Here is a 24,966-nt window from a genome sequence, read left to right as displayed (position 1 = left end):
TTTTAATTTTAATCTTTAAAAAAAAAAAGCTGTGCCTCAAAACCAGAACTGCAGGAAACCTATCAGCAAGGGAAATGACATGCATATCTAATTTAAGCAAGACTGTAAGAAAGAGTGCAGACTTGGAAATGTGAGAAAAAATTCCATTTGAATTTATCAGTAGGCCACTTTTCCATTTCCACAATATAATCTATTATTGGAGATATAACTCTTTAAACACCTCTGTACTGATCCTACAAGGAATCAATAACACGTCTCCTTTCTTCATTGAAATATTGGATGCTGTGTTTCAGTATCCTCTGTGTATGTGTGTATACATGGAGACTGATAAAGGAATATATATTTTTATTATATTTTACTCAATTACCATTGCTGCATACTACAGTGGTATAAACACATTATTCTGGTGTTATGAAAAATATAGCAGGAATGGGCCTGCATAAACTGTAACTTAATAGTATTTCTAAAATGAAAATAAAATCAAGTGCCTTTGAGGCAGCTTCTTCGCAGTTAGTAGTTTTCTTTACCCAATACTGAAATATTGCCATACAGAATTGTGTTTGAGGATCACATTTAAATATTTAAAATATATCTACAGTATGTTTTAGTTTTCTTTATATTTGAGACAATTTTTTAATATGAAATGTAAAAATAGACACAAATGTTTTTACCAGAAATAAAGACACATTTAGAGTTCTCAAGAAATTCAAACAAAATATTTCATAGCACTTATTGAGTCAGACTAATACTGGAGTCTGTAAAAGGGGCTGGATGAATAATAGATATACATCAAAGATATATTAGTTTGAATACTATCCATTATTGTTTCTATGACCAGTACTTAAAAAGGAAATTACAATCAAAATAGACTGACATTGATATAACTATTATATGTAAAAATAGTGCACTATTTTTCTTCCACAAGGCAAATCTGCACCCTAATAGCAGTAAACAAATACTTGTTTTTATAAAAAATACAGCTAAAGGACTAAAACTTTAAAAAAAAAATTAAATTAAGGCATTCAAAATGGGTAAAGTTGCCTATTATGAAGCATTAGGAAACTGACATAATTAACTGCAAATTCTTTGTTACATTAATTGCTTAAACATTAACATGCAGCTTCCATCAGGTCCACAGACATGAATGAATGAATGAACGATATAAACCAACATTATGGCTTTATACAAGTGCATAGTTGCAACTGCTGTTAAGTAATGATAGCTGTATGATTAATATGTATAAAAAATAAAGTGAGACGTTTAAAAACCCTCTTGCAGTTACAGTTCTATGTGTGTGTGTACACACACAGTATTATGGTCACTTCTTAAGGATGCAGTCTATACCACTGAAGCAGTATTCACCCCCAGATTCTTCAGGTAAATGTGCTGGTGAAATCCTCTTTTGAAGGAGAAAAGATGATTTCTTTAAAATTTATTCTCAATCCTTTTGTGCAATGTAGTGTTAGCAACTGCTAAGAGAGCTTTTGTGGAAACCGTTTGGAAGGGATGCATACAGAGTAAGGGTTCCTTACTCTAACAAATTTCTATTCGTTCAAAATGTTGTTTCAAAGGAGTTCTTAAATCTCTCCAAAATTTACCATTTATACCGCAGAAAAATGGAAAACACATATATGTATGTGTTGGTATCAGTCTCTCAGGAAAATACAGCTTTTAAATAAATTTTGGGCCATCATATTTCAGTCTTGTTTTAACTGCAAGAATATGATCACCTTGAGCAAAGAGTGCATTCACAGAAGGCAGTTAGCTAGAAAGACATAAAAAAACCAAGTTAGGGTATACAACAGAACAGTTTAAGATACTGCTAAATTCACTGAAAACGCAATCTAATTATTAAACTATGCTGTCACCTAACAACTAGTAACACCTAAATCATGCACCAGCATACTTAATTACTTTTCCTACTTTTAAATCCATGCAGTTAGATTTTTCTTCTCAATACAGCTATGGACTTTCAAAGTACCAGATGGTCTATGCACATTACATACCAGTTGCAATACAATTAACTAGCTATTGGAGTTAATCAGTATACTATAGAATAATACATCTGAGTATGAATTTGATTTGGGATTCAACTTCTAGATGCTCACATAGCTGAAGGAGCAATGTGTTTATAGATCAGTCGGCTGTCTCACTCTGAGCCACACTGCCCTTGTTGTTGTAAATATAATATGTAAAAATAATCTGTGAAACCTGGCTAAAAATAGATCCCAATTTGTGATTTAAATCTTAGCCTTATTTACCAAACTATTTTACATCTTCTAAAAGCAAAGGAACTTTTACAACATACCATTAGCATTGTTCAGCATGAATACATTAAATTCTCAAAAAAGCAAACATTCACACATCAAAAAGAAAGCCAAATCAGAAATAGCTATTTCACAGCACTTATCAGACATACAAAGTTTTTATGGGTTCAAGTCTTGCAAGTTAGAGGGGAAGGAGGTAAGAAGGAATCCCATGCTATGTTCACAAACTGATGAAATTGTAGAAAGTTGAAAGCATTGTCAGATTTATTGCTCCTCTGGATATGACTTCTTTGGAATGAATAGAATGTATCAGAATTAACTCCATTTGTTATTTTCTACTTGTTTCATTCCTAAGACAAGAACTAATTCCAAGTGTACTAAAATTTATAGCCAATATAGAATCTGAACATAGCATTTCACTTTTCTATTTAGCATAGGTATTTCAGTTAAAAACTTTTCTAAAAACTACTTTTAAAATATACATTAAAATAACTATATAAAATTTCAAAACCTGTCAAAAATAATAAAAGTCCAAGTGCAAACCACATGCACTACTTGAAATACTAACAGAACTCATTTTTCATTTTTGATTTACCCCATTTCTTCAGAAATCAAAAACATCGTCATCATCATCATCATCATCACCACCACCATCAACATCATCAAATGACCAATCCCAGTCTTTAAATGCCAAATCAAGCAATCTGTAATAGGAGGTTTGCAAATTTATACTCTTAACACTAAAAACCACAATTTCACGAAATGATGTAGAAAGCATACTTTGAATGTGTTCCGAGCACTTTCTTTCCTTTTATAGGTAATCGTATGATTAAAATTTAGATGGAAGCATATAGAGGAAATGCATATGATCTTACTGGCCAAGCTCACTTTCCAAATATCAGAAAGTGGAGACAGTATTTGAGAATACAAAGACAAACACTACATTCTTCCTCAGATGAAGCTGTAACCATGCTGCCACCCAGTCTGACTTGAAATTATGACCATTTCCTTCACAAAAGTACCTACGTTGCCAGTGCACATTTTTCCAAAATAGCAGTAAGAACTGGTATAAATGTGTGGTCATAGAAATTAAATGAACTTGAAATAGAGCTGTGTGTGTTTTTTTCTTTCTAATTCAATAATTAGAATTGAAACTATGCAATTATCTTTATTTGAAAGCACAGGAATAACTGAATTGTTTATAACTGATGCTCATCAAACAACTTTTGACATATTCCTCTACTTCTGAAAGTCCTATCTTTCTTTGATCACTGTATCAGTGATTCTTAAACTTTAATCAAGCAGAATTCACCTTATTTATAGGGCGCTTTAGTGGCCAAGTGGTAAGGAGCTGTGCTGCCAACCTAAAGGTGCATAGTTTGCATCTACCGGCTGCTCTATGAGAAAAAGATGGGCATTCTCTACCTGTGTGATTTACCTGCTGGAGGGCTGGCTATGAGTCAGTTCCAGCCAGACGGCACATATGGCAGTGTTACTTATAATGCGTATTCTCACACTCCATCCCAATCTAATTGTGCAATTAGACTGATTTGAGAGTGAAAGTATTTGCATTTTAAAATAAAGAATAGAATGAATTCTGATCCGGCTGATCAATTCTGACAGGCTAACTGATGACTTCCCTAATTTACAAATAAACCAATTTTACTCTTTTTAAAATGTAATGAATGTAGAACAATATTTCAGTACACACACATACACTTAGATGAAACTGCCTAATAATACATACAGTGAAATCTATGAGAGCGGGAAACTTAGCCTTGTGTTTCCAGGTCTCCTAAGTTTTCCACGCTTGACAGGGTGGGTCTTTAGTACTTTTCTATTGCTATTTATTAGTGGAAAATACATACGTTCTCCTTAGCTGTAGACCTCTGCTTTTAACTGCTTCAATTTTTGCATTACTCTACTTGTGTATATAGACTTAAATATACTGCAGCTTTTAACTTTACTGCTTGGAAGATTGCGAAGAACTTAGGATAAGAACTCCTTTTTGGAGGATCTAATCCACCAGCCGCTCCACATAAGAAAGATGGGACAATATCCTCTCTTGAGATTTACTGCCTCTGAAAACCCTCTGGAGGGTCAGCTATGGGTCAGCTCCAACTCTTTGGTACTCAGCAACAAGAAGCAGCCTCCATAAGAAAGTTGTGTATCAGAGCTGTATCTTTTCTTTGTATCTGTTCAATCTATATGCTGATCAAATCATTTGAGAAGCTGGAGTATATGAAAAATGTGGCATCAGGATCAAAGGAAGACTCATTAACCACCTGTTTTTATGCATATAACACAGCCATGCTTAACAGAAAGTGAAGAGGACTTAAAATGCTTGTTATAGTGGATCAGACTATAGCTTTCAATTAGGATTATCTCAAGGTCAAGAAAACAAAAAGCCTCAACCCTGGGCCAATAAATAGGATATCATGACAGATAGAGAAAAGACAGAACTTGTCAGTGATTTCAACTTTACTTAGATCCACAATCAATACCCTTGGTATCTGTAGTCAAGAAACCAAAAGATGTGTTGCACTGGAAAAATCTGATGTCAAGGACTTCCCCAAAGTGATGAAGAATAATGATGTCAAAGACTAAGGGGCACCTGATACAAGTTATGGTCTTCAATTATTTACTCTGCACCTAAAAGTTGGACAAATGACCAAGGATGACAGAAGAAGAATCAAAGCCTTTGTGTGGTGCTGAAGAAGAGTACTGAATATCCAATGGCCTGCCAAAAGAACAATCAGGTCTTGGAAAAAGTGCAACCAGGGTGCTCTGTGAAAAAAAGAATGGTAAAACTCTGGTCACATACTTTACACACGTTATTAGAAGGGGCCAGTCCTTGGAAAAAGATATCATGCTTGGAAATATGGAAGGTCAGAGCAAGAGAGGAAGACCCTCAACAAGATGGACTGATACAGTGACTGTAACAATAGGCTCAAGATGGTAAGGATAGCACAGTCAGGGTTCAGATTCATTGTTCACTGGGTATCTATGAGTTGTAGTCAACTCAATGGCCCATAAGCAGCAGCCTCCGTATTGGCATACTTTATTTAAAAAGTCTGTCATTTTATAGTGTTATGGATTAAATTATATGCCTCCAAATATGCTTTTTAAATCTCAAACTCTAAGAAAGGAAGACCTACAACCAGATAGATTGACACAGTGTTTGCAGCAATGGGCTCAGCCAAGCATGTCAGAGATGGTGAAGATACCACAGGCTAGGCCAGGGTTCCGATTTGTTGTTCACAGGTTTAATATGAGTCTTATTTGACAACACAAAGACACCTAACAACAAAATTAAAAATTCCTGTAGTATTTAAGAATTGGGTTTTGTTGCTTTAATGAGGCAGGATGTGTAGGTTGCATCTGGAATTAATCTCTATTGAGATTAAACAATCCAGAGGAAGACACCAAGACACAAAGAAATTTCCAAGGAATCAGGAAACAGAAGCTAAGCAATAAAGACTTTCCTCCAGAGCCAAGACAGAAAACTTTCCCCTACATCTAGTGCTCTGAATCTGATTTTTAAAATTATCTACTTAAGGTTTATAGTATCACTAGATAACTAAGGTACATACTGTTCCTCCCACTTCCTTAATTGCTGCTGAGTGGAAACTGATGCATTGCTGACCCTCCAGGAAGTTTTCAGAGGCTGCACATTGTCTCTGGAATGAGAGAAGACTGTCATCTTTATTGTGGGGAGCCACTGCCACCTTTGGACTAGCAGCACAGTTCCCTTCAGACTATGCCAACTAAGCTCCCTACCTAGAACCTTTAAAATATGCCAAATTCTAGTCATTCAACTTAACACATTCCAAGAAATAAAGATCAGCACTGAGTACTGTGCTGCTCCTTTTCAACAATACCAACTATACAAGACTAAATGGTGAACATTTACTTTAAGAGTGTAAAAAGCTCTGGTGGCCTAGTGGCAAGAAACTGCACTGCAATCCCAGAGGTGAGCGGTTCAAATGCGCCAGATGCTTTGCTGGAGGAGGGACACTCTCCTGTACCGGTCAGATCTGATTTGATGGTACATGTACAAAAAAAATTAAAAAGAAAATTTAAAAAGAGGTATAATTATTAAAAAAAAAAGTAGTGTAAAAGGGAAGAGGATGGAAATGGAACCACCAGAATGGAAATTGTGAAAATGGTTACACATTGTAACTAATGCCACTGAAAAATCTAGTTAGAAATTGTTGCATAAGGGCCTGACTTTGAAAATACTTTTTTTAAAAAAAAATTGGTTACCAAATGATCCTGTATAGAAATATTTTCATCGGTAGTATATATGAACTTTATATGTGAGTCAGTATAAAATAACATTAAAATGAAAATACAGTATTACTTTTTAAAAATCTCAATGACAACAACAACCAAAACAAACAAACAAACAAACAAACAAACAAAAACCACACCAAACCACCAACCTTCTAAAACTCGAGTTTCTTCTCTTCATTTTATTCAGTGTGTTAGCTCAGGATCTCATCTGGCTCAACGCTTTCTTTTCAGCCTCATCCTCCACTTTCTCCCTATAAAGCTTCACTGCTCTGAAGTCATTTTTTACTTTTAGTGACCCAACAGAGTAGAGAACTTTTCCAAGGCTATTTCACACCAGCAGAGCACCTAATCACTCTATCACCAGACTACCTATACTCTCCCAATTCAACACTGCTGCTGCTGATAGCTGTCTTCAAGATGGCCTCAAATGTAACTTAACAAAATGTTACTGGTTTTGTATCATTCTCATGACCAACTGGGCTTTCACTGGCTTATTTTCAGAAAATAGATCACTAGGCCTTTCCTTATAGTCTGTTTTAGTCTAGCAGCTCTGCTAATGCTCTTTTAGCATTTTCAGTTTAAAGCCCTGTTCAGCGTTAAAATAACACACAAGCAAACCACCACTGATGTATGGATGGTGGCTCTGCATGTCTTTGAATAATAAGTGAAAATTCTACTATAGAACCACTGATGTCCCCTAGTCCAACATTACAGACACACATACCTAATAAGCATGGATGAAAATATTCTCAACAAAATCTTAGCCAGTTACATTCAAATTTATATAAAAAAACACCTAGTCAATAGAATTTAACATCATACTAAAGTCATTTATCATACTCAAGTCCAGCTTGATTTACATGCATGTAAAGATGATTTAACGTAAGAAAAATAGTGTGATCCAAGTTAAAAAAAAAGAAAATATATCCTATCAATCCATATAAGTCATTTACAAAATTCTTGATAAAAATGCTCAAAAATAGAATAGAAAGTAATTTCTCAATTTAATGAAAAGCAGATATATGAAACAAAACCAGTGGCTAGCATTTTTAATGGAGAGAGACTGAAGGTATCTGTAATGAAAGGTTATTTATAAACAAGAACCAGATAATGGATGTCTTTTATTCTATTCAATATTGTATTGAGGTCCTAGGCAGAATTAGGCATAATAAGGAAATTAAAGGCATTCAAATTGGCAAAAAAAGAATAAAAATCCCTCTTTGCAGATGATATATGATACTATATATAGAAAATCTCAAAGACACAGCAAAAATATTACTGGATCTAATTGACTGACAGCAAAAGAACGATACAAGATACAAAAATAAGCTGGATTCCTTTGCAAGTAACAGAGAACTTGGAAAAGGAAATCAGTATCATTTATAATAGTCACCCAAAAGATTAAATACAAATAAATCTAAGCAAAGAAGCAAAAGACCCATATAAAGAAAACCATAAAACACTTATTTTTTAAAAACCACAAAAGACCTATCTAAATGGAAGAGTTTATCAAACACATAGAATATAAGACATAGGATTATGAAAATGACAATATGATCAAAAGTACTCTACAAATATACAATCCCAGTCTAGATCCTCTCATTATTCTTCAAAAAAGATTAAAAAAGCAATCACCAATTTTATATGGAAAGGAAATAATCTGTGGATAAGCAAAGTGATTCTGAAGGAGAAACACAAAGTAGGAAGACTTATACTTCTTAATCTCAAAACGTACTACACACCCCCAATAATAAAAACAGTTTGGCACTAACATAGGGACAGATGCATAGATCAACAGAATACAACCATGAACCCAGAAATAAGTCCATTCTTCTATGGACAGCTGATCTCTGACAAAGAGATTGTGGTGTCAGCCTAAATGTTGGCCCTTTTTTCGCTTCCTCTGGTCTACCGCAATCTTAACTGCAGCCACATGGTCTTGCAAGAGCTGTGTGATCAGGATAAGAGAAAAAGTGCTTTCCACACAGGACAGCAAGACTTGAGGTGAATAATACATGTGGTGGCCAGACTTGAGGGGGATTGGAGCAAGACCTTAGTGAGAGTGAGACACTGGTGGTGGAGAGACTGGCATTGCTGTGGAGAAACTGTAGCTAGGTGTAAGCAGAAGAGCCTGAGATAAATGATACAAAGTTTAAATGTTATTTCTGGATGCTTGAAGGAGAAGCTGATTCTAAGGCAACCCTTGCTAGATGATTTGGATTTGAGTGCTAAACAGAAACCAGAGCCTGGGTTAATCGAGTTATTGTGCCTTGGAACTTGGGCTAAAATTTGGACTTGATTTGGGGGATGTTCTTGCTTCTCTCACTCTCCAACTTCATTCCCTAATAAACTTCATTGTTGATACCATAACTGTGAGCTGGCAACAGATAAACAAACCTCTTGCTTTTGCTGTGGGGCTGAGCTATATTGGGCTCTTGATCTGCTTTCTACTCTGGGGAAGTCAGGAGCTGTGCTATTCTCTTTCCCTCTGGCCCTTTCAGAGATACGCTCACGGCCTTGTGCCTCTATGTCCAGTTTTCTCCTCTTAGAGATAAATTTTATTAAGTGGAGAAAACACAGTCTCTTTAACAAATAGTGCTGGACAAACTGTATATGTATTTGCAGAAAACTGAAACAAGATCCATACCTCAAAACATAAAAATTAACTCAAGATGGATTAAGGACCACTGCAACGTTATTTATAATAGAAACAAAGTGTATCATAATAGAAGAATGGCTAAAGAAACTATGATATATACACACAGTGGAGTACTATGAAATACTATAGAGTGATAAAGAATTTTAAAGCACTGAATAACATGACTGAATCTAAGAGGAAATTATGTTAACGTAAGTCAGTCACAAAATAATAGTGGTATAAAAACCACTATTATAAAAAGATAAGGTTTACACACAAAATCATTCTCAGATGATTACTAGGAATGAGAATGGAAGAAAAAGGGAGTAAAAATTAACAGATAAACTAGATGAAGGGGAAGGTGATATACAATACAGTCTGATCAGACATTAAAATTATATAAATCAATCATAATTATTGTTCTAAAAAGAAAATATAAATGGTTAAAATAAAAAAACCCAGCATGATTTGTAAACTTTCACTCAAAGAGTAAAGAATTAAATAAATAAATATTTGGTATTCCATGGTATATTAAAATACTAAGCAAAGAACCATAACTGGAAAACTCTGTGCTTGAATATAAACATTTTTTTTTCTTTTTCATTTATCACCTTGGCTTGTTTGCAGCAAGCTGTCGACTTGGCCGTCTAATTGACTGGTTTTGCTGTATCTTCATTGACGTCCTAGGAGATGACCGTGCGAAAGGGTCTGGAGCTGGAGGCTTTTTAGGTATCTTCTTCACTAACCGACTGACCCACTTCTGCTGCTCTTCCGTAGAATTTGCTAATAACAAGAGGTTCTTTGCCGTTGAAATATCATAGTACACTGTTAAAGGAAAGGTGTGTTTTTTAAAAAAAAATTAATGTATTTAAAATGACCTGAACATAAATGAAATTGATAGATCAGGTATTTACTATTTACCTTTGCAAGGTGCTATAATTTCCTCTTTTTTGTCCATGTGATCTTTATGACATTTAATATGGCAGCGACGACATTCTAGGGCAGGAGGAGGTTTAAACATATGCCACAGTGGCTTCATACAAGCCTCACAGTTAGTTGGGAAATGATAAAGAGTAGGAATAAATTCATGTCCCTTATGGCAAATATAATTCGACTTTTCTCCCACTGGTTCCACTGGAAATTCTTGTTCCTTCTTACTTTCTCCTTCATTAGCATATAAAATCTATAAACACCAAAATAAATTATTTCCAAACACTAACTGGTTCTTACATAGTAACATATTAACATAGTAATACATAGTAACATAGTAATAGATTCTGATAGTATGAGTAACATTAAATTAGCTTAAATTCTTTAATGAGGGAAGTGCATTTGAGGTTCAAACTTGGGTATATTCTGCCTAAGCAAGAGCATGTTTAAAAACAAACCATTAAATAGTCACTTTGGTTCATATTTCAAAGCAATCCTGTTCAAATATTTGTTGTTCATTTTCTCTACAATATCTTACTATATTTTTAGCATTTTTATTAAAACAGGCCAGAGAAACATAAATTTGAACTTGATGATTGTTAGAAAGCTTTTGAAGGAAATAATTCAAAATGATCTGAAGAGATTAGGAGTTAAATTAACTAGTGTTTTTAATAATGTAAAGCTAGGTGATAACTTTAAACACAGCTCTAAGGTAAAAAATTTGCATTTAGCTGGGGGGCGGGGAGGGTAAAAGGATGTACTCCAAATAAACATTGTAAGTGTCTTGGAAATAAGAATTAATACGTCCACAGTACACCAAGTACAATAGCTTTTTACAAAGAAGTAACTCAATTATTGGTTTGGCTAATATGAAGTGTAAAAGTAATAAAGGAAAAAAACTTCTTTTTAAACTGAAAATAAAAGGTCTACAAATTGCATAATTTTACTTTCTTAATTTTGAAATAAATCACGATGTATCTTGAACAAAAGATAGCAAAAACCAGAAATATGATAGTTTTCATTTTAGAAATAAAAATGGGGAGAAGAATAAAGATGTAATCAAAACAGTTGCATGAAAGTCATACACACAGAGACAGAGAACCATCTTTCAATGGGATTAAAGTAGAAAAGTACTCAGGAGGAGGCCCAAATCTATGCTTACCTGGAATATCCTTGGAATTTCTTTAGCATCTGCTCGATATACATCTGTCTGTGTAACTGGTCGGACATGAAATAACTTGCTATAAAAGATTTTTAAGAAAGGAATAAAAGTATCACCAAAAGATGGAATTACATTGTTTTTCCTATACTTGGTTATCCTATACTTAGGCCAGAAGTTTACACTGACCCCTTTAAAAATACAGAAATTCAATAATTCCTTGAATTTTGAAGAAATTTTTTAACTAGTTTCAGAAACAACATATTAATAACCTATGAAATAAAGATGCTTTAGCTAACTCCACATTCTAGAATTCCATTCATACGAAGCAAAGATTAATACCATGGCAATAGTACAGTTGGAGCTACTATGAATTCATCCAGAAATGTAACTTGATAAAACAGGCATGTTACTCTTAATTCACTTTGAAAGATGAGAAAAAGTACTTTCTAAATATTCTAATAAAATCACTTACTCTATATCTAAAACCATGTAAGGATTAGATTGTTCTTTATCTTGTTCACTGTCATAGAAAAGGATCTTCTTACTGCTTACAATCACATACTAGTAAAAAAGATGGAGGGAATAAATAAAACAATGATTAAAGTTATTAAATACCTTATTTATTTTCTTTGCATAAATATTATAAAAATACATTCTATATTAACAATAAAAACATACATATTGCCTAAGTTACATTCCTAAGAAGTAAATGCCTAAGTTAAATATCTAAGAAATGAAGAACAGAGTACAGGAAGTCTAATATTTTTGGACTAATTCATATTTGAAATCCTGAAACCTTAATTATCTTCTAAAAATGAATATAACAGAGTTAATAATCACAGTAACAGAGGAAAACAAATATCTTAAGGAATAAATGGGTCTTTTTCTAACATCTAGAACCCCTTCTTACTGAAACAGCAAGAATACCAAAGCCAATAGGGTTTTATTTCCCTAATATAAATAAGAAATAAACAGTATTATTTATGGTTCAAAAAATTTTGCAAAGGCAAATAAAATCGTATTATAAAATAAATTTTAAACAAATATGAGAACGCTAGAAGTTCTAATTGTATATATTCTACAACTATAAAAGTGAAATGGGTGGCATTAAACAAAAGTATCACTTACCTTTTTAACCCAACCAAATTTCTTAGTATTGTTTCTTACAGGCAAAGAAAGCCATCCTTCTAGTCTTGATTCTAAAAACAAGCATAAGAAATGAGGGTAAAGACACCAATTCTCTTTAGACAATAAAGAATTTGAGAAAACTGTAAAAATAAAATATTTCCTTCAGAATTGATTATTATTTATCATGTAAGACATAATAATAAAGCAGGATCAGCATAAGAAAGTTATATAAAACAATGCAAAACAAAATTCGGGTTATATTAACACGGAAAACAGAAAATTCTATTGTTTTATGAAATCAAATGTCCTGCTGAATAACTTCATGCACTTGCAAAACTTCAGCAGAAAAATGGGGATGGGGAGCAGCAGCTCTATTTTCATTGCTACATAGGCACTGCAATACTTTAAATAAACAAAGATTAGCTACAGTTTATGCACATCTCTGAGGAGAAATAATTTGAGTAAGTAATTATGCAAAGAAAATGGACTTTTAAAATGAAATAAAAGCATTTAAACATCTTAAGGGTCAATAACACAACAAAAACCATTTTTATACATCAAAATATGAAAATCCATAAAATTGTGGTTCAAAAATTGAAACAGTCTGAACCTTTGGGTCTTTGTTCTGATGATATTTGATCTATTTTTTAAAAAAAAGAATCTTAAATTATTAAAGAGGTCTGCTGGCCTAGTGACAAGAAGCTGTACTGCAATCCCAGAGGTTGAATCCACCAGATGCTCTGTTGGAGAAGGAGGGGCAACCTCCTCCTATACCAGTCAGACTGGATTTGATGGCGCGCACACACACACAAAATAATAAAATTTTAAAAAAAAATTTTTTTAAAAGAATTTTAGATTGTTATATAAGACAATTTTCACAAAGCAAATGTTTGCCATTCAAGCATTTACACTTATTTCGTTTTATGACAATAATTACTATATGCACACTGTAATCACACTTTTCCCAATGGTGATCTCTTTAATGTTACTGTGCTGATTACTCCCTTACTTCATATTGCCTTTCCTTTGCCATTCTAATACTTGTCTTTTACTTATTTACCAATTTGATTAACATATTTTAATGAAAACAGTTATATAAAATAAGCATTTTGAGAGGTTCTTCTAAGACCATTTATTTAGCTTGTACTGCTTGAATTGTGCTAAGAATGCTTTCTGTAAAGTCTCTTTAATCTTACAACTTTAAAGAACAGGAAGTATACCTCTAATTTAGTTGAAGAATCTAAAAGTCTTGAAAGATCACATGGTAGTAACTCTCTGACTCCAGAGCCTACATATATTCTGTCTCTAACCATACAGATTCTAGAACGCACGATCCCCTGTCTGTTTTTAACAGAAATACCATTTCAAAAGAGCCCATATGCTGATGTCTGGCAATGTCGAGACATGGTCCTATTTATCAGTTTCAGGGACTAGATCAGATGATCTCTAATGGTATGAATAAGATGATAACATTTTCATTGTTAAAATAAAAAATAACTTCCATTTTAATCACCTCATGATGTATGTTATAGCTCACTTTGAAATGTCTGAAATACAAGAAGTATGTTCCTGGAAATTGGGACAATAAGTAACTCTAACTACTTTAATCTTAAAGGCATGTGATTTGAGGCCACCAGCCGCTCCACGGGAGGAGAATGGGTAATCTCCTTCTCTGTGACTAACTGTCTCTGAAAACTCACCAGAGGGTCTGCTATGGGTCAGTTCCAACTCTATGGAACACAACAACAAGAGGAAAACTACAAACAACTACTACTACTACTACTACTACTACCACAAGAAACAATAAAAGACCTAACTAAATGGAAGAATATTCTCTGTTCATGTATAGGAAGATTCAACATTGTGAAGATGACAATCCTACCAAAAGCAATGTACCTATGCAACACAATCCCAATATACATACCAAACTTATTCTTCAAAGAGATAAATAAGGAAAATGGAAGGTTTATTTGGAAAGGAAAAGGACTCCATATAAGCAAAGATCTTCTGAAAAATATAAATGAAGTGAGAGTCATAGGCATAGCACTCCCTGATCTCAAAACCTACTATTACACAGTTGTAGTCATCAAAACAGTATATAGCTTTGGTACAATGACAAATACACAGACCAGTGCAAGAGAATTAAGAACCCAGAAATCAACCCATCTACCTATGGTCAACTAGTATTTGACAAAGAAAATCTATCAAATGGGGAAACAACTTCTTCAACAAATGGTTCTGGCAAAATTGGACATTTAATCTGCAGGAAACGGAAACAGGAGCTATTATCTCACACGATACACAAAAATCAACTCAGGTTGGATCAGAGTCCTAGAAGTAATCCTCCAAACGATAAGGATCATAAGAGACAGTGAAAATAAACTTAGAAGGCCTAGTTTGTGTTATAAACGGGTTTCCAAATATAACCAGAAATGTATAACCAAGAAAGAAGGAAATGGATGAACAGAACCTTCTAAAACTCAAAACCCTGTGTGCATCAAAAAGTTTTCCCAATAGGGTGAAAAGAAAATCCCACATATTTGAAAAAAACATTTGGCAATGATATGAGACAAGGGTTTTATAACAAACATTTACAGAATACTACAGGGCATCCAAAAGAAAAAGACTGTTAACACAGTAACAAAATGGGCGAAAGACATGAAAAGCCTCTTCCCAAAAGAAGACATTCAGATGGCCAATAGACACATGAAAAAAACTTTCAAAATCACTGGCAACTAGAGAGATGTAAACCGAAACAATTATGAGTCGCCATTTTACCCCAGCAGCAAAGTTTGACAAGACAGCAAGTAATACATATTAGAGAGAATATGGAGAGATTAGAACTTTCATGCCCTGCTGTAATCACTCTGGAAGGTAGTTTGGTAATTCCTCGAAAAGCTAAATCCTTTCTGAAACCCCTTATGCTAGGAATACAACCCAAGGAAATAAGGAACTGAGATACAAATGGAGATATGTCCGCCTATGTTCATAGCAGCATTATTCACAATAGCAAGAAAATGGAAACAGCTCCAAATGCCAATCCACCAACAAATGGATTGAGAGATTGTGGTACGTGCACACAATGGAATATTATTCAGTATTAAGGAACAACTTTGTAAAATACTATATAACATGGGAGAGTCTAAAGAAAGCATTATAGAGAGTGAAATAACTTGGTCTCTTAAAGATAAAGATTGCATAAGACCATTATTATAAAAACAGAAGGAAAACTGAGCAAAATGTGAATAAATGTTCAAAAGGTGAAGGGGAAATGGGGAAGGGAGCAAGAAAACCAGAAGGGGGAAATCACTAAGATAGCAATTGGACAGGTATGGAATTGAGAAATAGGAAAAATTCAATGGGAACTTGAAAAGACAGGGTGACAATAGGCATAGTAATCAATAGTAATTAATGATAAAAAGTAAAGGAACAACTGTACAGAATGCAATATTCATGAATGAAATACAATGCAAATGAAAGACTGCATCAAACATAATGTACATGAATGAAACACAATGTATATGAAAGATTAAGTGCAAAACCATAAAAATATGAAAAAAGAAACTAAATTTTATTTTGCTCCAATATTTACTTTCTATGAAATTCATCTTAAACTTCGAAAAAAAAAAATTCTCATACTAACTGTATGTTAAGTGTATTAATTTCTGTGTTTTCTATCTGGTTTCTTTAAAATTCTCCATTTCTCTTTCTGAGGTAAAAATGTGGTAAAATTTTTTTTTTACTCCCATTTTAGCCCTGGCACAATATTGATGTGACTCACTAAAAAGCATACAGCTATCCTCTTAAAGAGTGTATGGTCTTTTTCTATACTTTCTTTTCTACCACATTTCAGGAAGAAAATTCTTACTGATTGAAAAAGGTACTAAAATAAAAAGCCCTTATACCATATAATGTACATTTCTTTTACATTTGGAAATTATCATAACAGCAATGCGTTGTAAAAAGTCATTAAAAAGAATTTTTTTTTCGTTCATGCAGCAGTTTATTTTTACTGAGCACAAGCAAGTTGCCAGAGTTAGTGACTATTAGTTGTTTATAAAAGTCTTCAAATAAAATTAGGGACTGAAAACAAAAGATTTTCAGGATATCACCTGTACCATTAGATTCCGATGAAATGGGTAAGTAAGGCAAGGATTCTTCGTCTGAGTCAGAATCAGAGTCAACAAGCATGTGAGAACTGGAAGGCTTAGTGGCAATATTGAGAGAAGTAGAAGAACGCTGGTAGGTGAATGACATGGATTCCATAGTGTGTGATTGAGTGATATGAACTAAACACCCAACATAAAAGGAAGTAAGAATGCAGAAAGATGTTAAGAGAAAGTAAAGTAAAAAAAGTAAACAGAGCTATTATAACACATAATAAGCTAACTTTTAAAACTATGTTGTTTTTGTATGGGTTTTAAAATAAAAATTTGTAAAAAAATCAATAAATAAGTTCAAATTATTATATGAACATCTACTCTAAGGAACAGGTTTATTACTTAAGAAATGACATTTTTCTTCAAGAGCAGTCAGTGCACGGCTTAAGACAATCAATCAAATTATATCTAAGAGAAAGGTTGGTAATGAAAATAAAAACAAAACCAAAAAGCAGTTCTGTACCTGGAAATGCATCATCTGCCTCCACATCCCCTGGTCCACTGCCTATACTGGAACTATCCAGACCAATATGCAGGGCCTGGAGCTGCGACCGGAGCTGCTCAATGTCACTGTCCTTACTGTCCAGTGTCATCTGCAGTTCAATCCGAATCTGGCTCTCTTCAGCTATTTGCTATAAGAAATTAAACAGATGTAACAGATCTCACATTTTCCTCATTTCAATAATATCTGTAATTAAGAAATGTTTTATAACCAATGAAATAGACTAGATATAAAAAAGAGTTTCATTTCTTTAAAGTCTTCATGAAATCTAGAGTTTTAAAAGTATTCTTACAGCTTGCATTTCATTCAGTTCTTTTTGATACTTGATCATCTGCTGGGTCAATTTTTCACGTTCAGATTTAAGTTCCATATGCAGTTTTCTATTCTCCTTCTCTTTTCTCCGTACATCTGTGTCACTACCCCGCTTGACAGGTTCTTTTCGATTCATGATCTCAGCCAATTTATTCACAGCCTTAAAAATACAGGAAGAAATATACATTGACTTGAAGAATGATAAAAAATAATGAGAAAAGATTCTGGTATAGTACAATGAGTATATTTAATGTTACCAAACTGTACAGACAAAAATGGGTAAGACAGAAAATGTTTTATATATATGTATGTATATATGATTTTTTTCGACCAAAACATGTATTGGCTACATGTTGATAGAGTCAAAATAAAAATAATTAAAGAAATAAAGTTAATTATGCCACTGGTTTCTCAAAACTGGCTAAGATCAAGTCATACAACAAGCAATAATTGCCTTCACAGGGCCACCTAAAAATCTGTATTCTATATTATTTAAATAATGTTGTGGGGTTTTCCCCCCATGCTCACCAACCTACTGTAAAAAACCCCTCCGTTTTCTGAAAACTGTAACTAAAAATGTATATGTTGTTGTTGTTGTTATGTGCTGTCGAGTCGTTTGCGACTCACAGCGACCCTATGCACAACAGCCCTAAACCCTGCTCTATCCTGCGCCAACCGCACTGCCTCTGACACACCCATCCCGATTACCCCAGTCACCGAATCAATCCATCTCATAGAGGGTCTTCCCCTCCTGCGCTGTCCCTCCACCCTCCCAAGCACGATGTCCCTCTCCAAGGACCCGTCCCTCCTGGCAACATGTCTAAAGTATGTCAGACGAAGCCCTAGAATCCTTGCCTCCAAAAATATATATAGGTTTGATATAACATAACTGCCATTTTAACTTTGTAGTTCCAAAATATTTACTTGCAGATCTTCTTTTATCCTTGAGGAAAGGAGTTCTGCACTGGCAACATATTAATGAAATACAACAGAGATGCTTATCTAGGAATCACAAGCATCTGGGCATCTGAGTTAGCTGAGGGATGGTGAAAAGTCACAGGAGATTTTTGAGGCTAGGGAGCTTTGGTATCCTAGTCTGTAGTGAGTCATGTTAGTAACTCAAATGTCTCTCAACTCTCTGGCAGTTCAAATTCACCAATGAGCAGCCTGCTCCTGTTATGATTTCAACCTAGAAAAACTCAATGGAGGGTTGCTATGACTTGGACCTGAGTTGATACCACTGAGTTTTGAGTCTTTATAATCTTGTAGCAAGTGGGCACCCACTAATTTCTTAAAAATTCACTCACTGTTACATCTATATTTTAAGGCATTATGATTATCATAAGAGTCAGAATGAGGGTTGCAGAGTGGAGTATACTTGGGGTGGGGGTGGAGGTGTGGGGGGGGGTTGTGTACCAATGAAGGAGTTTTTCTTTTGCTTTTCAAGGAGAGGAGCGAACTGGGGATGGGGGTGGGCTGGGAGAAAAGTGTAGCAATGAATGCATGGAAGTCCAAAATCTCCGTAGATGTTCATTGAAATGAATGTAAAATAAAAAAGAAACAACTCAAAACAGACTTTTTTTAAAAAAAAAAAAAAGCCAAAATAGACTTTCCACTACGTTTCTGAGGCTGTAAATCACATGGGAGGAGACTTCCCATCTTCTCCCAAGGAGGTGATTGGTGGCAATGGCACCAAAATGCCACTGAAGTTTGACCTCTGGGTTAGCAGCACGATTCTTATGGATTATGCTACCCAAACTCCCTAGTTTCCTAAATGCTAAGGAAAAGAAATTTTCAATTTGCAACAGAAATCAAGAGGGAATGTGATTCCATATTAAAAAATAAGAAAAAATATTGAACAATGTTCTATCAAATATAGTTTCTACCAATCTGGCAAAAAAAAAAAAATATAGGTAAACTGCAACTATTCAAAAATATCAAAACATACAATGATTAGTGTTTACAAATTGTAAAGTTAGAAATGTAAAAGAGATAAATGCTCAAAATCATATTTAGACTGTTACACATACTTGAGTTTTGAGTGTTCTCTCATTTAATAGCTGTTTCTCAAATTGTGCTTTAATAGCAGCTGCACTTATCTCTTCATCTTTCAACCTTGATAGCTCTGAAATAAAAAAGATACAAAATTTTATGGATAATTATAGCAACTGACAAAATGTTAGGTAAACTTTATTCTCTGTTAATACATACGCTCTTGAGTATCTTTCAATTTGTTGTTTAATTCTTCTTTCTCATTTGCTAGATTGGCAACATCACTAGTCAGTGTCCTATTTGTTTCTTCAAGCTAAGAAACGGGAAAAAAAATCACAATTTGTAAAATTTAAGTTACAATTAGAAGCAACAGTTCTAAAAGAAAGCATTTTAACTTGATGGTTCTTCAGAACTAAGCACTGTAAATGAGTGGGGGAAGCAGCTGAAATTGTTTCTTGTTTCTTACCTTCAAATACTTCTTGTCACATTAGTCCTTTACAATTATCAATAAATGCAGTCATTGGAAATGGTTTCCCCCAGCTCAGTCAAATATTCTTTATCACTACTAAAACTGATATTCAGGAATACAGATGAAGAAGAAAATTTTAAAACCAAAGACTTGACATGACTAAAGATCTATAGTCGAGGTCAATGTCATCTCTCTTTTTGTCTTAAGTAATTTCATTTTGTGAGTTCTGTAACACAGTGCAGCCTGGCACTGCTGTAAAAACTCCCACTGCACCTCTGACCTAGGAAAAATTTCTACAGAACATGCCATTTTACTTACCTTACTCAGAGACGTTAGATTAACTTCAGAAATGTTCTTATGGTTAGAATAAAGTACAGTTAAATAGAGATATAACTTTTCAAATGTATTAAAACTCTTTTCTTAAGCATAACAGTACTTTTTATCACTTAGCACTTTATATCATTTCATTCTTCCCAACAATTCTCTGAATTTGTGTTGTAAAAGTCTGCTAATATAATGCAGATCTAACACTATTAAGGCTCCGGTGGCAATTTCTCTAAAGTTATTTCAGTTTTGCATCTCTCAGTAACTGGGCTACATTTGCCTCAGTGATAAAATGTTTCAGGAGCATATGATTTTTGTTGGTTGGCCAACAAAAATCTTATGACATTACTCTGTATTTTAAAATTCTTCTAGGAAACCTAAAGTCAGCCCAGTTCCTCTCACCTGGAGCCTTCCTACAAAAGAAGTCAACTCCTTTAAAATTAGTTAAGTTCTTGCTACCTGGAGCAGTATTGTAAATATTACTCAATCAGAAATACTCCAAGCATACCCTATTGGTGATTTTTCTCTTTATTAACCTTTATAACCATTGTAGCTCCTCAGAATGCATTTGTCAAAAGCTACTTGACTCTGGTTTTCCTATTCTATAAAACGTTCTTGCCATGCTAAGTTCTATTTTTAATTTTAAACAGATCTGTTTTCACTATGACATGGGATATTTTTTCCACTTAGTCTACTAAACATACTTTCCTAGTATTTCCAAAGATTTTATAGAGTAAAATAGTGAAAACTAGACTATATGTGAGGTGCAAATCTGTCACAAAAGGAAATGCAAAACCAAATCATGGTAGGATTCTTAATAGAAAATGCTAGAAATGTTTGTGTCAGTTACACTGTCAAAGGCAGAAAAATTGCAAGATTCAGAAAAGCGAGGCAGTTCCATTAATTATGATGTTACAAAGAATTTTACTTACAGATGCAATTGTAGCATCTTTTTCCGTAAGCTCTTGTTTGTGTCTGGCCATCATCTCTTTAATCTCCAGCTCTTTCATGATTTTCTCTTTTTCCAAATCAGAATATTGTTCTTCAGCAATTGAGCGAGCCAGCTGCTCAGAATCTGCTTTGGTTAAGGTTATCTCCAGTTGGGCAGCCAGAGAGTCCCTATATTTTAGAGATGCATATAATTTTATATTTTACTATGAAGTCAAAGCAATTATCTAATTCACTTCATCAACAGATTTTATGTGTACCAGGCACAGTTTAAGAATCGGGGTTGGAGTGTATCTTTGAAAAATGAACAAAAGGAACAAAGGAATTGTTCTTACCTTTCATCCTGTAATTCTTGTTTCTTCTGCTGTAATTCTTTACAAAGTTTGGTCTTTTCTTCACATTCTTCTTTAAACTCTCTAACTTGTGTTTTGTAGAGGGTCTATATGATGACAAAATGTAACAGAAATGTACAACAGTATTATCATAATCAGAAATTTCTAGCATCTACATCTGTCCAAATAAAAAATTCAAGTTGTAAAATCATACTAATATTTAATTTTGTACTCTTGAACAAATTATTTTTTATGAGCTCTCCTTCTCTATAATCAAACTAACTGACTCACAGAATAAAAGTACAGTTAATAATTTAGAAGGATGATTTTCAACTAAAGATCACAGTGAGACTTCAGACTGAATGATCATGGTTATTCAGATGAAGAGGTAAAGAAGAATATTACTAATTTAAATGAGGACATTTTTGGTGACTTAAATCAGCAGAACAAAAGTAACAGTGTCTACATATTTGAAAACTAATTTCAACAATAAATGTTAAATGGTAGTTTCATTGTGAAAATACATTCTTTTCAATAAGAAGCACTCTTAATTAGCAACACAGGGCGTGATATGCTTAAAATTATTGTTCTAGCAATGATAACGGATTTCTGTTAATACAATCAACATTTTTTTTGGCCAGTTGCTCTTTTATGAGTTTTATAAGTGTAGAGCAAAGCAGTGCTCTAAGAATTTACTCAAACGAGCATAATGGAATCTGCAATTTCCCCCTCAGTTTTGCTTTTCATTAAATAATGAGAAATGTTATTTAGAGCGGGGAGGAGGAGTTGTTTACTTGGAGTTTCTAGTTTGGAAGAAATGAAAGGTTTGAAAATAGGGTTTTTAATCTATAAACAGGAGAAGATAAAATAGATGGGACCTTCTAAGCATCAAATCCCTATGCTTATCTAAAAACTTCTCCAACAGGGTAAAAAGACTGGAGAAAAGTATTTGGTAATGACATGTCAGATAAGGGACTTACATCTAGAATTTATAAAGTACTTGAGCACCACAACAAGATAAAGGTAAACAATCCAATTGAAAAATGGGCACACGATACGAACATACACTTCACCATAGAAGAAACTCAGATGGCCAACAAGCACATGAAGAAATGTTCAAAATCCCTAGCTCTAAGAGAGATGCAAATCAAAACAACTATGAGAACATCATTTCATCCCAGTAAGAATAGTAAAATTTAACAGAACAGCAAGCAACAAATGCTGGTGAGGTTGCGGAGAAACTGGAACCCTTATTCACTGTTGGTGGGAGTGTAAAATGGTACAACCACTATGGAAGGCAGTGTGCTGCGTTCTCAAAAAGTTGCAAATAGAATGAAAACCCAAAATCCCTGTAAATGTTCATTAAAACTAATAAAATTTAATTTAAAAAAAAGTTGCAAATAGAAATACCATTTGACCCAGAAATTCCATTTCTGGGAATATACCCCAAAGAGACCATAACTGACATCCAAGCAGATATATGCACACCCATATTTATTGCAGCTTTGTTCACAATTGCAAGGAGATGGAAACAACCTACGTTCCCATCAACAAACGAATGGATAGTGAAGCTGTGGTATACTCACACAATGGAATACTACATGCACTGAAAAACAAGGAACTCATGCAATATTATTCAAAATGGGTGACCCTGGAGGACATTATGCTGAGTGAAATACCTCAGTCGCAAAAGGACAAATACTGCATAGCGCCACTGTTGTAAAACAGGACTGACATTGGGGTTGGGGGGAGACTGAGAAAAATGGGAATAAATAATGAATACTGCATTGAAACAGGTAAGGGAGAAAACTGTTTAAAAGGGATGTGTGACTAGGTATTATTGTCATGACAGGAGTCCAGAATGAAGGCTGCACAGTGGAGTGGACCTGGGGGAGGGATTGCAAAACAATGGGGAACTTTTCTTTTACTTTTTAAAGAGAAGAGTATACTTGGGGGGGGGGGATGTGGGCAGGGAGAAAAGTGCAGCAATGAATGAATGGAAATCCAAAGTCTCTGTAAATTTTCATTAAAATTAATTAAAAAAACGATTAAAAAAAATAGGGTGTTTGTGTGTTGCTAGTCTTTTGTGGAGAAGGTACTTGGACAGTAATTTTAAAGCTTCTATACCTCAGTGATTTACATAAGTCAATATATGGGCCCCATACATGAAAATTAACTAGTGAAGACTTTTAGTTTTGTTCTTTTTTAGTTAACATCAAACAAATTCTTTAGCTCTAGTCTAAGAAATTCTAATCTGCTAATGCTCACTACAGCCTTAGGAACATGTATTATTTTAAAAGTATCCTCTCCCCAACACTTCCTTAACTATGATGCACTAAGAATGATTAAGAAGAATTCTCCTGGTTTTGCAGCAAAAATAAAAAAAAAGAATTCTACAAATACAGTAATTTTCAAATTAATGTGTCTGGAACGTACTGAGAAATACTGCTCAGCTTCAAGTTGATCCTGGAGCTCTTTCATTTGGCCATCTGCATCTTGACGTTCTCTGTGCGGATTTTGAATAAAAAGGTTTTAAAAAGTTAGACATATTAAGCTAGTATATCTGTATAAGTGTTTGGCATATCTCTAGGAGTTCTTGAGATTTCTCAGAGTATTCCTGAGATTTAATCAATGCAATGATAATAATAAAAATACATAATTAATGTACACCAATGTTCACAGCAGCATTATTCATCATCACAAGAACATGGAAATAGCCCAAATGTCCAACCACAATGGAATGAATTGAGAAATTATGGTACATTCACATGATGGAATACTATGCAGCACATAGGAGCAATGATTTTGTTAATTACTACCGAACTTGGGAGGGACTGGAGAGCATTATCCTAAGTGAACTAACTCTGTCCCATAAAGACAAATACTGTATAAAACTTTTATTGTAGAATAAGTATGAGCATTCAAGGGGGGACAGAGGGGAACAGAGGGGTGAAGATGGGCGGGGAAGTAATGATAGAGTCATACAATTTGATGGGTAGAGGGAGGAGTGGGCAAAGGAAATGGGGAAAATTTGGTGTGAAAAACAATGTATATAACCTTTTAAGTAAACCAGTATAAAATAAAAAGATTTTTTTTAAAAGAAAAAAAAGGGTAAAAGAAAATATTTCATGTTTTTCACTGCTATTTTCTCACTAGTATAATTTGGACTTTTCTTGAGGTTACATAGCATGTAAATGATGTTATCACTGGCTAAAGGAATGTGTGCTTGTGCTTAGGTATTCCTGTGCTTTAAAAATGTCTCAGTTTCAACATCTATCAGAACAAATTAAAAGAGATGTAACTCAGAAACAAAACTCTTTGGAGAACTTGATAATTTTTAAGTGCATAACTGGTCATAAGACCAAAAAGTGCTGTATTATACCAAGAATTTCAAAGTACATATGCTTATAAACACAGCATGTTCAGTCATTTACTCCAACCAAGTAGAAGTATTAGAAGAGCATCATAAAAATGATAATCTGAGGGCAAGAGAAGTAGCCCCTTGG

The 24,966-nt window shown here is 34.1% G+C and overlaps 1 protein-coding gene across 1 annotated transcript in view; it reads right to left on the bottom strand.

Moving 5' to 3' along the window:
* Positions 1–354: 354 nt before the first annotated feature.
* ROCK2 (Rho-associated, coiled-coil containing protein kinase 2) overlaps positions 355–24,966 on the bottom strand; it is a 199,980-nt gene continuing 175,368 nt past the window's right edge. Inside the window, exons 21-33 of the mRNA XM_006880676.1 lie at positions 23,897–23,966; positions 21,464–21,567; positions 21,113–21,299; positions 19,607–19,700; positions 19,426–19,520; positions 17,376–17,555; positions 17,045–17,213; positions 12,422–12,492; positions 11,766–11,854; positions 11,294–11,372; positions 10,123–10,384; positions 9,813–10,026; positions 355–1,765 (exon numbers count right to left, since the gene is read on the bottom strand). Coding sequence (XP_006880738.1) covers positions 1,762–1,765; positions 9,813–10,026; positions 10,123–10,384; positions 11,294–11,372; positions 11,766–11,854; positions 12,422–12,492; positions 17,045–17,213; positions 17,376–17,555; positions 19,426–19,520; positions 19,607–19,700; positions 21,113–21,299; positions 21,464–21,567; positions 23,897–23,966 — 1,618 coding nt within the window. The 3' untranslated portion in view covers positions 355–1,761. The remainder of the gene's footprint in view (positions 1,766–9,812; positions 10,027–10,122; positions 10,385–11,293; positions 11,373–11,765; positions 11,855–12,421; positions 12,493–17,044; positions 17,214–17,375; positions 17,556–19,425; positions 19,521–19,606; positions 19,701–21,112; positions 21,300–21,463; positions 21,568–23,896; positions 23,967–24,966) is intronic.

This window comes from Elephantulus edwardii, unplaced genomic scaffold, assembly GCF_000299155.1.
Source record: "Elephantulus edwardii isolate Elephantulus edwardi_28Jun2011 unplaced genomic scaffold, EleEdw1.0 scaffold00009, whole genome shotgun sequence".
Lineage (NCBI taxonomy): Eukaryota > Metazoa > Chordata > Mammalia > Macroscelidea > Macroscelididae > Elephantulus > Elephantulus edwardii.
This window is presented reverse-complemented; position numbering and strand designations above follow the sequence as displayed.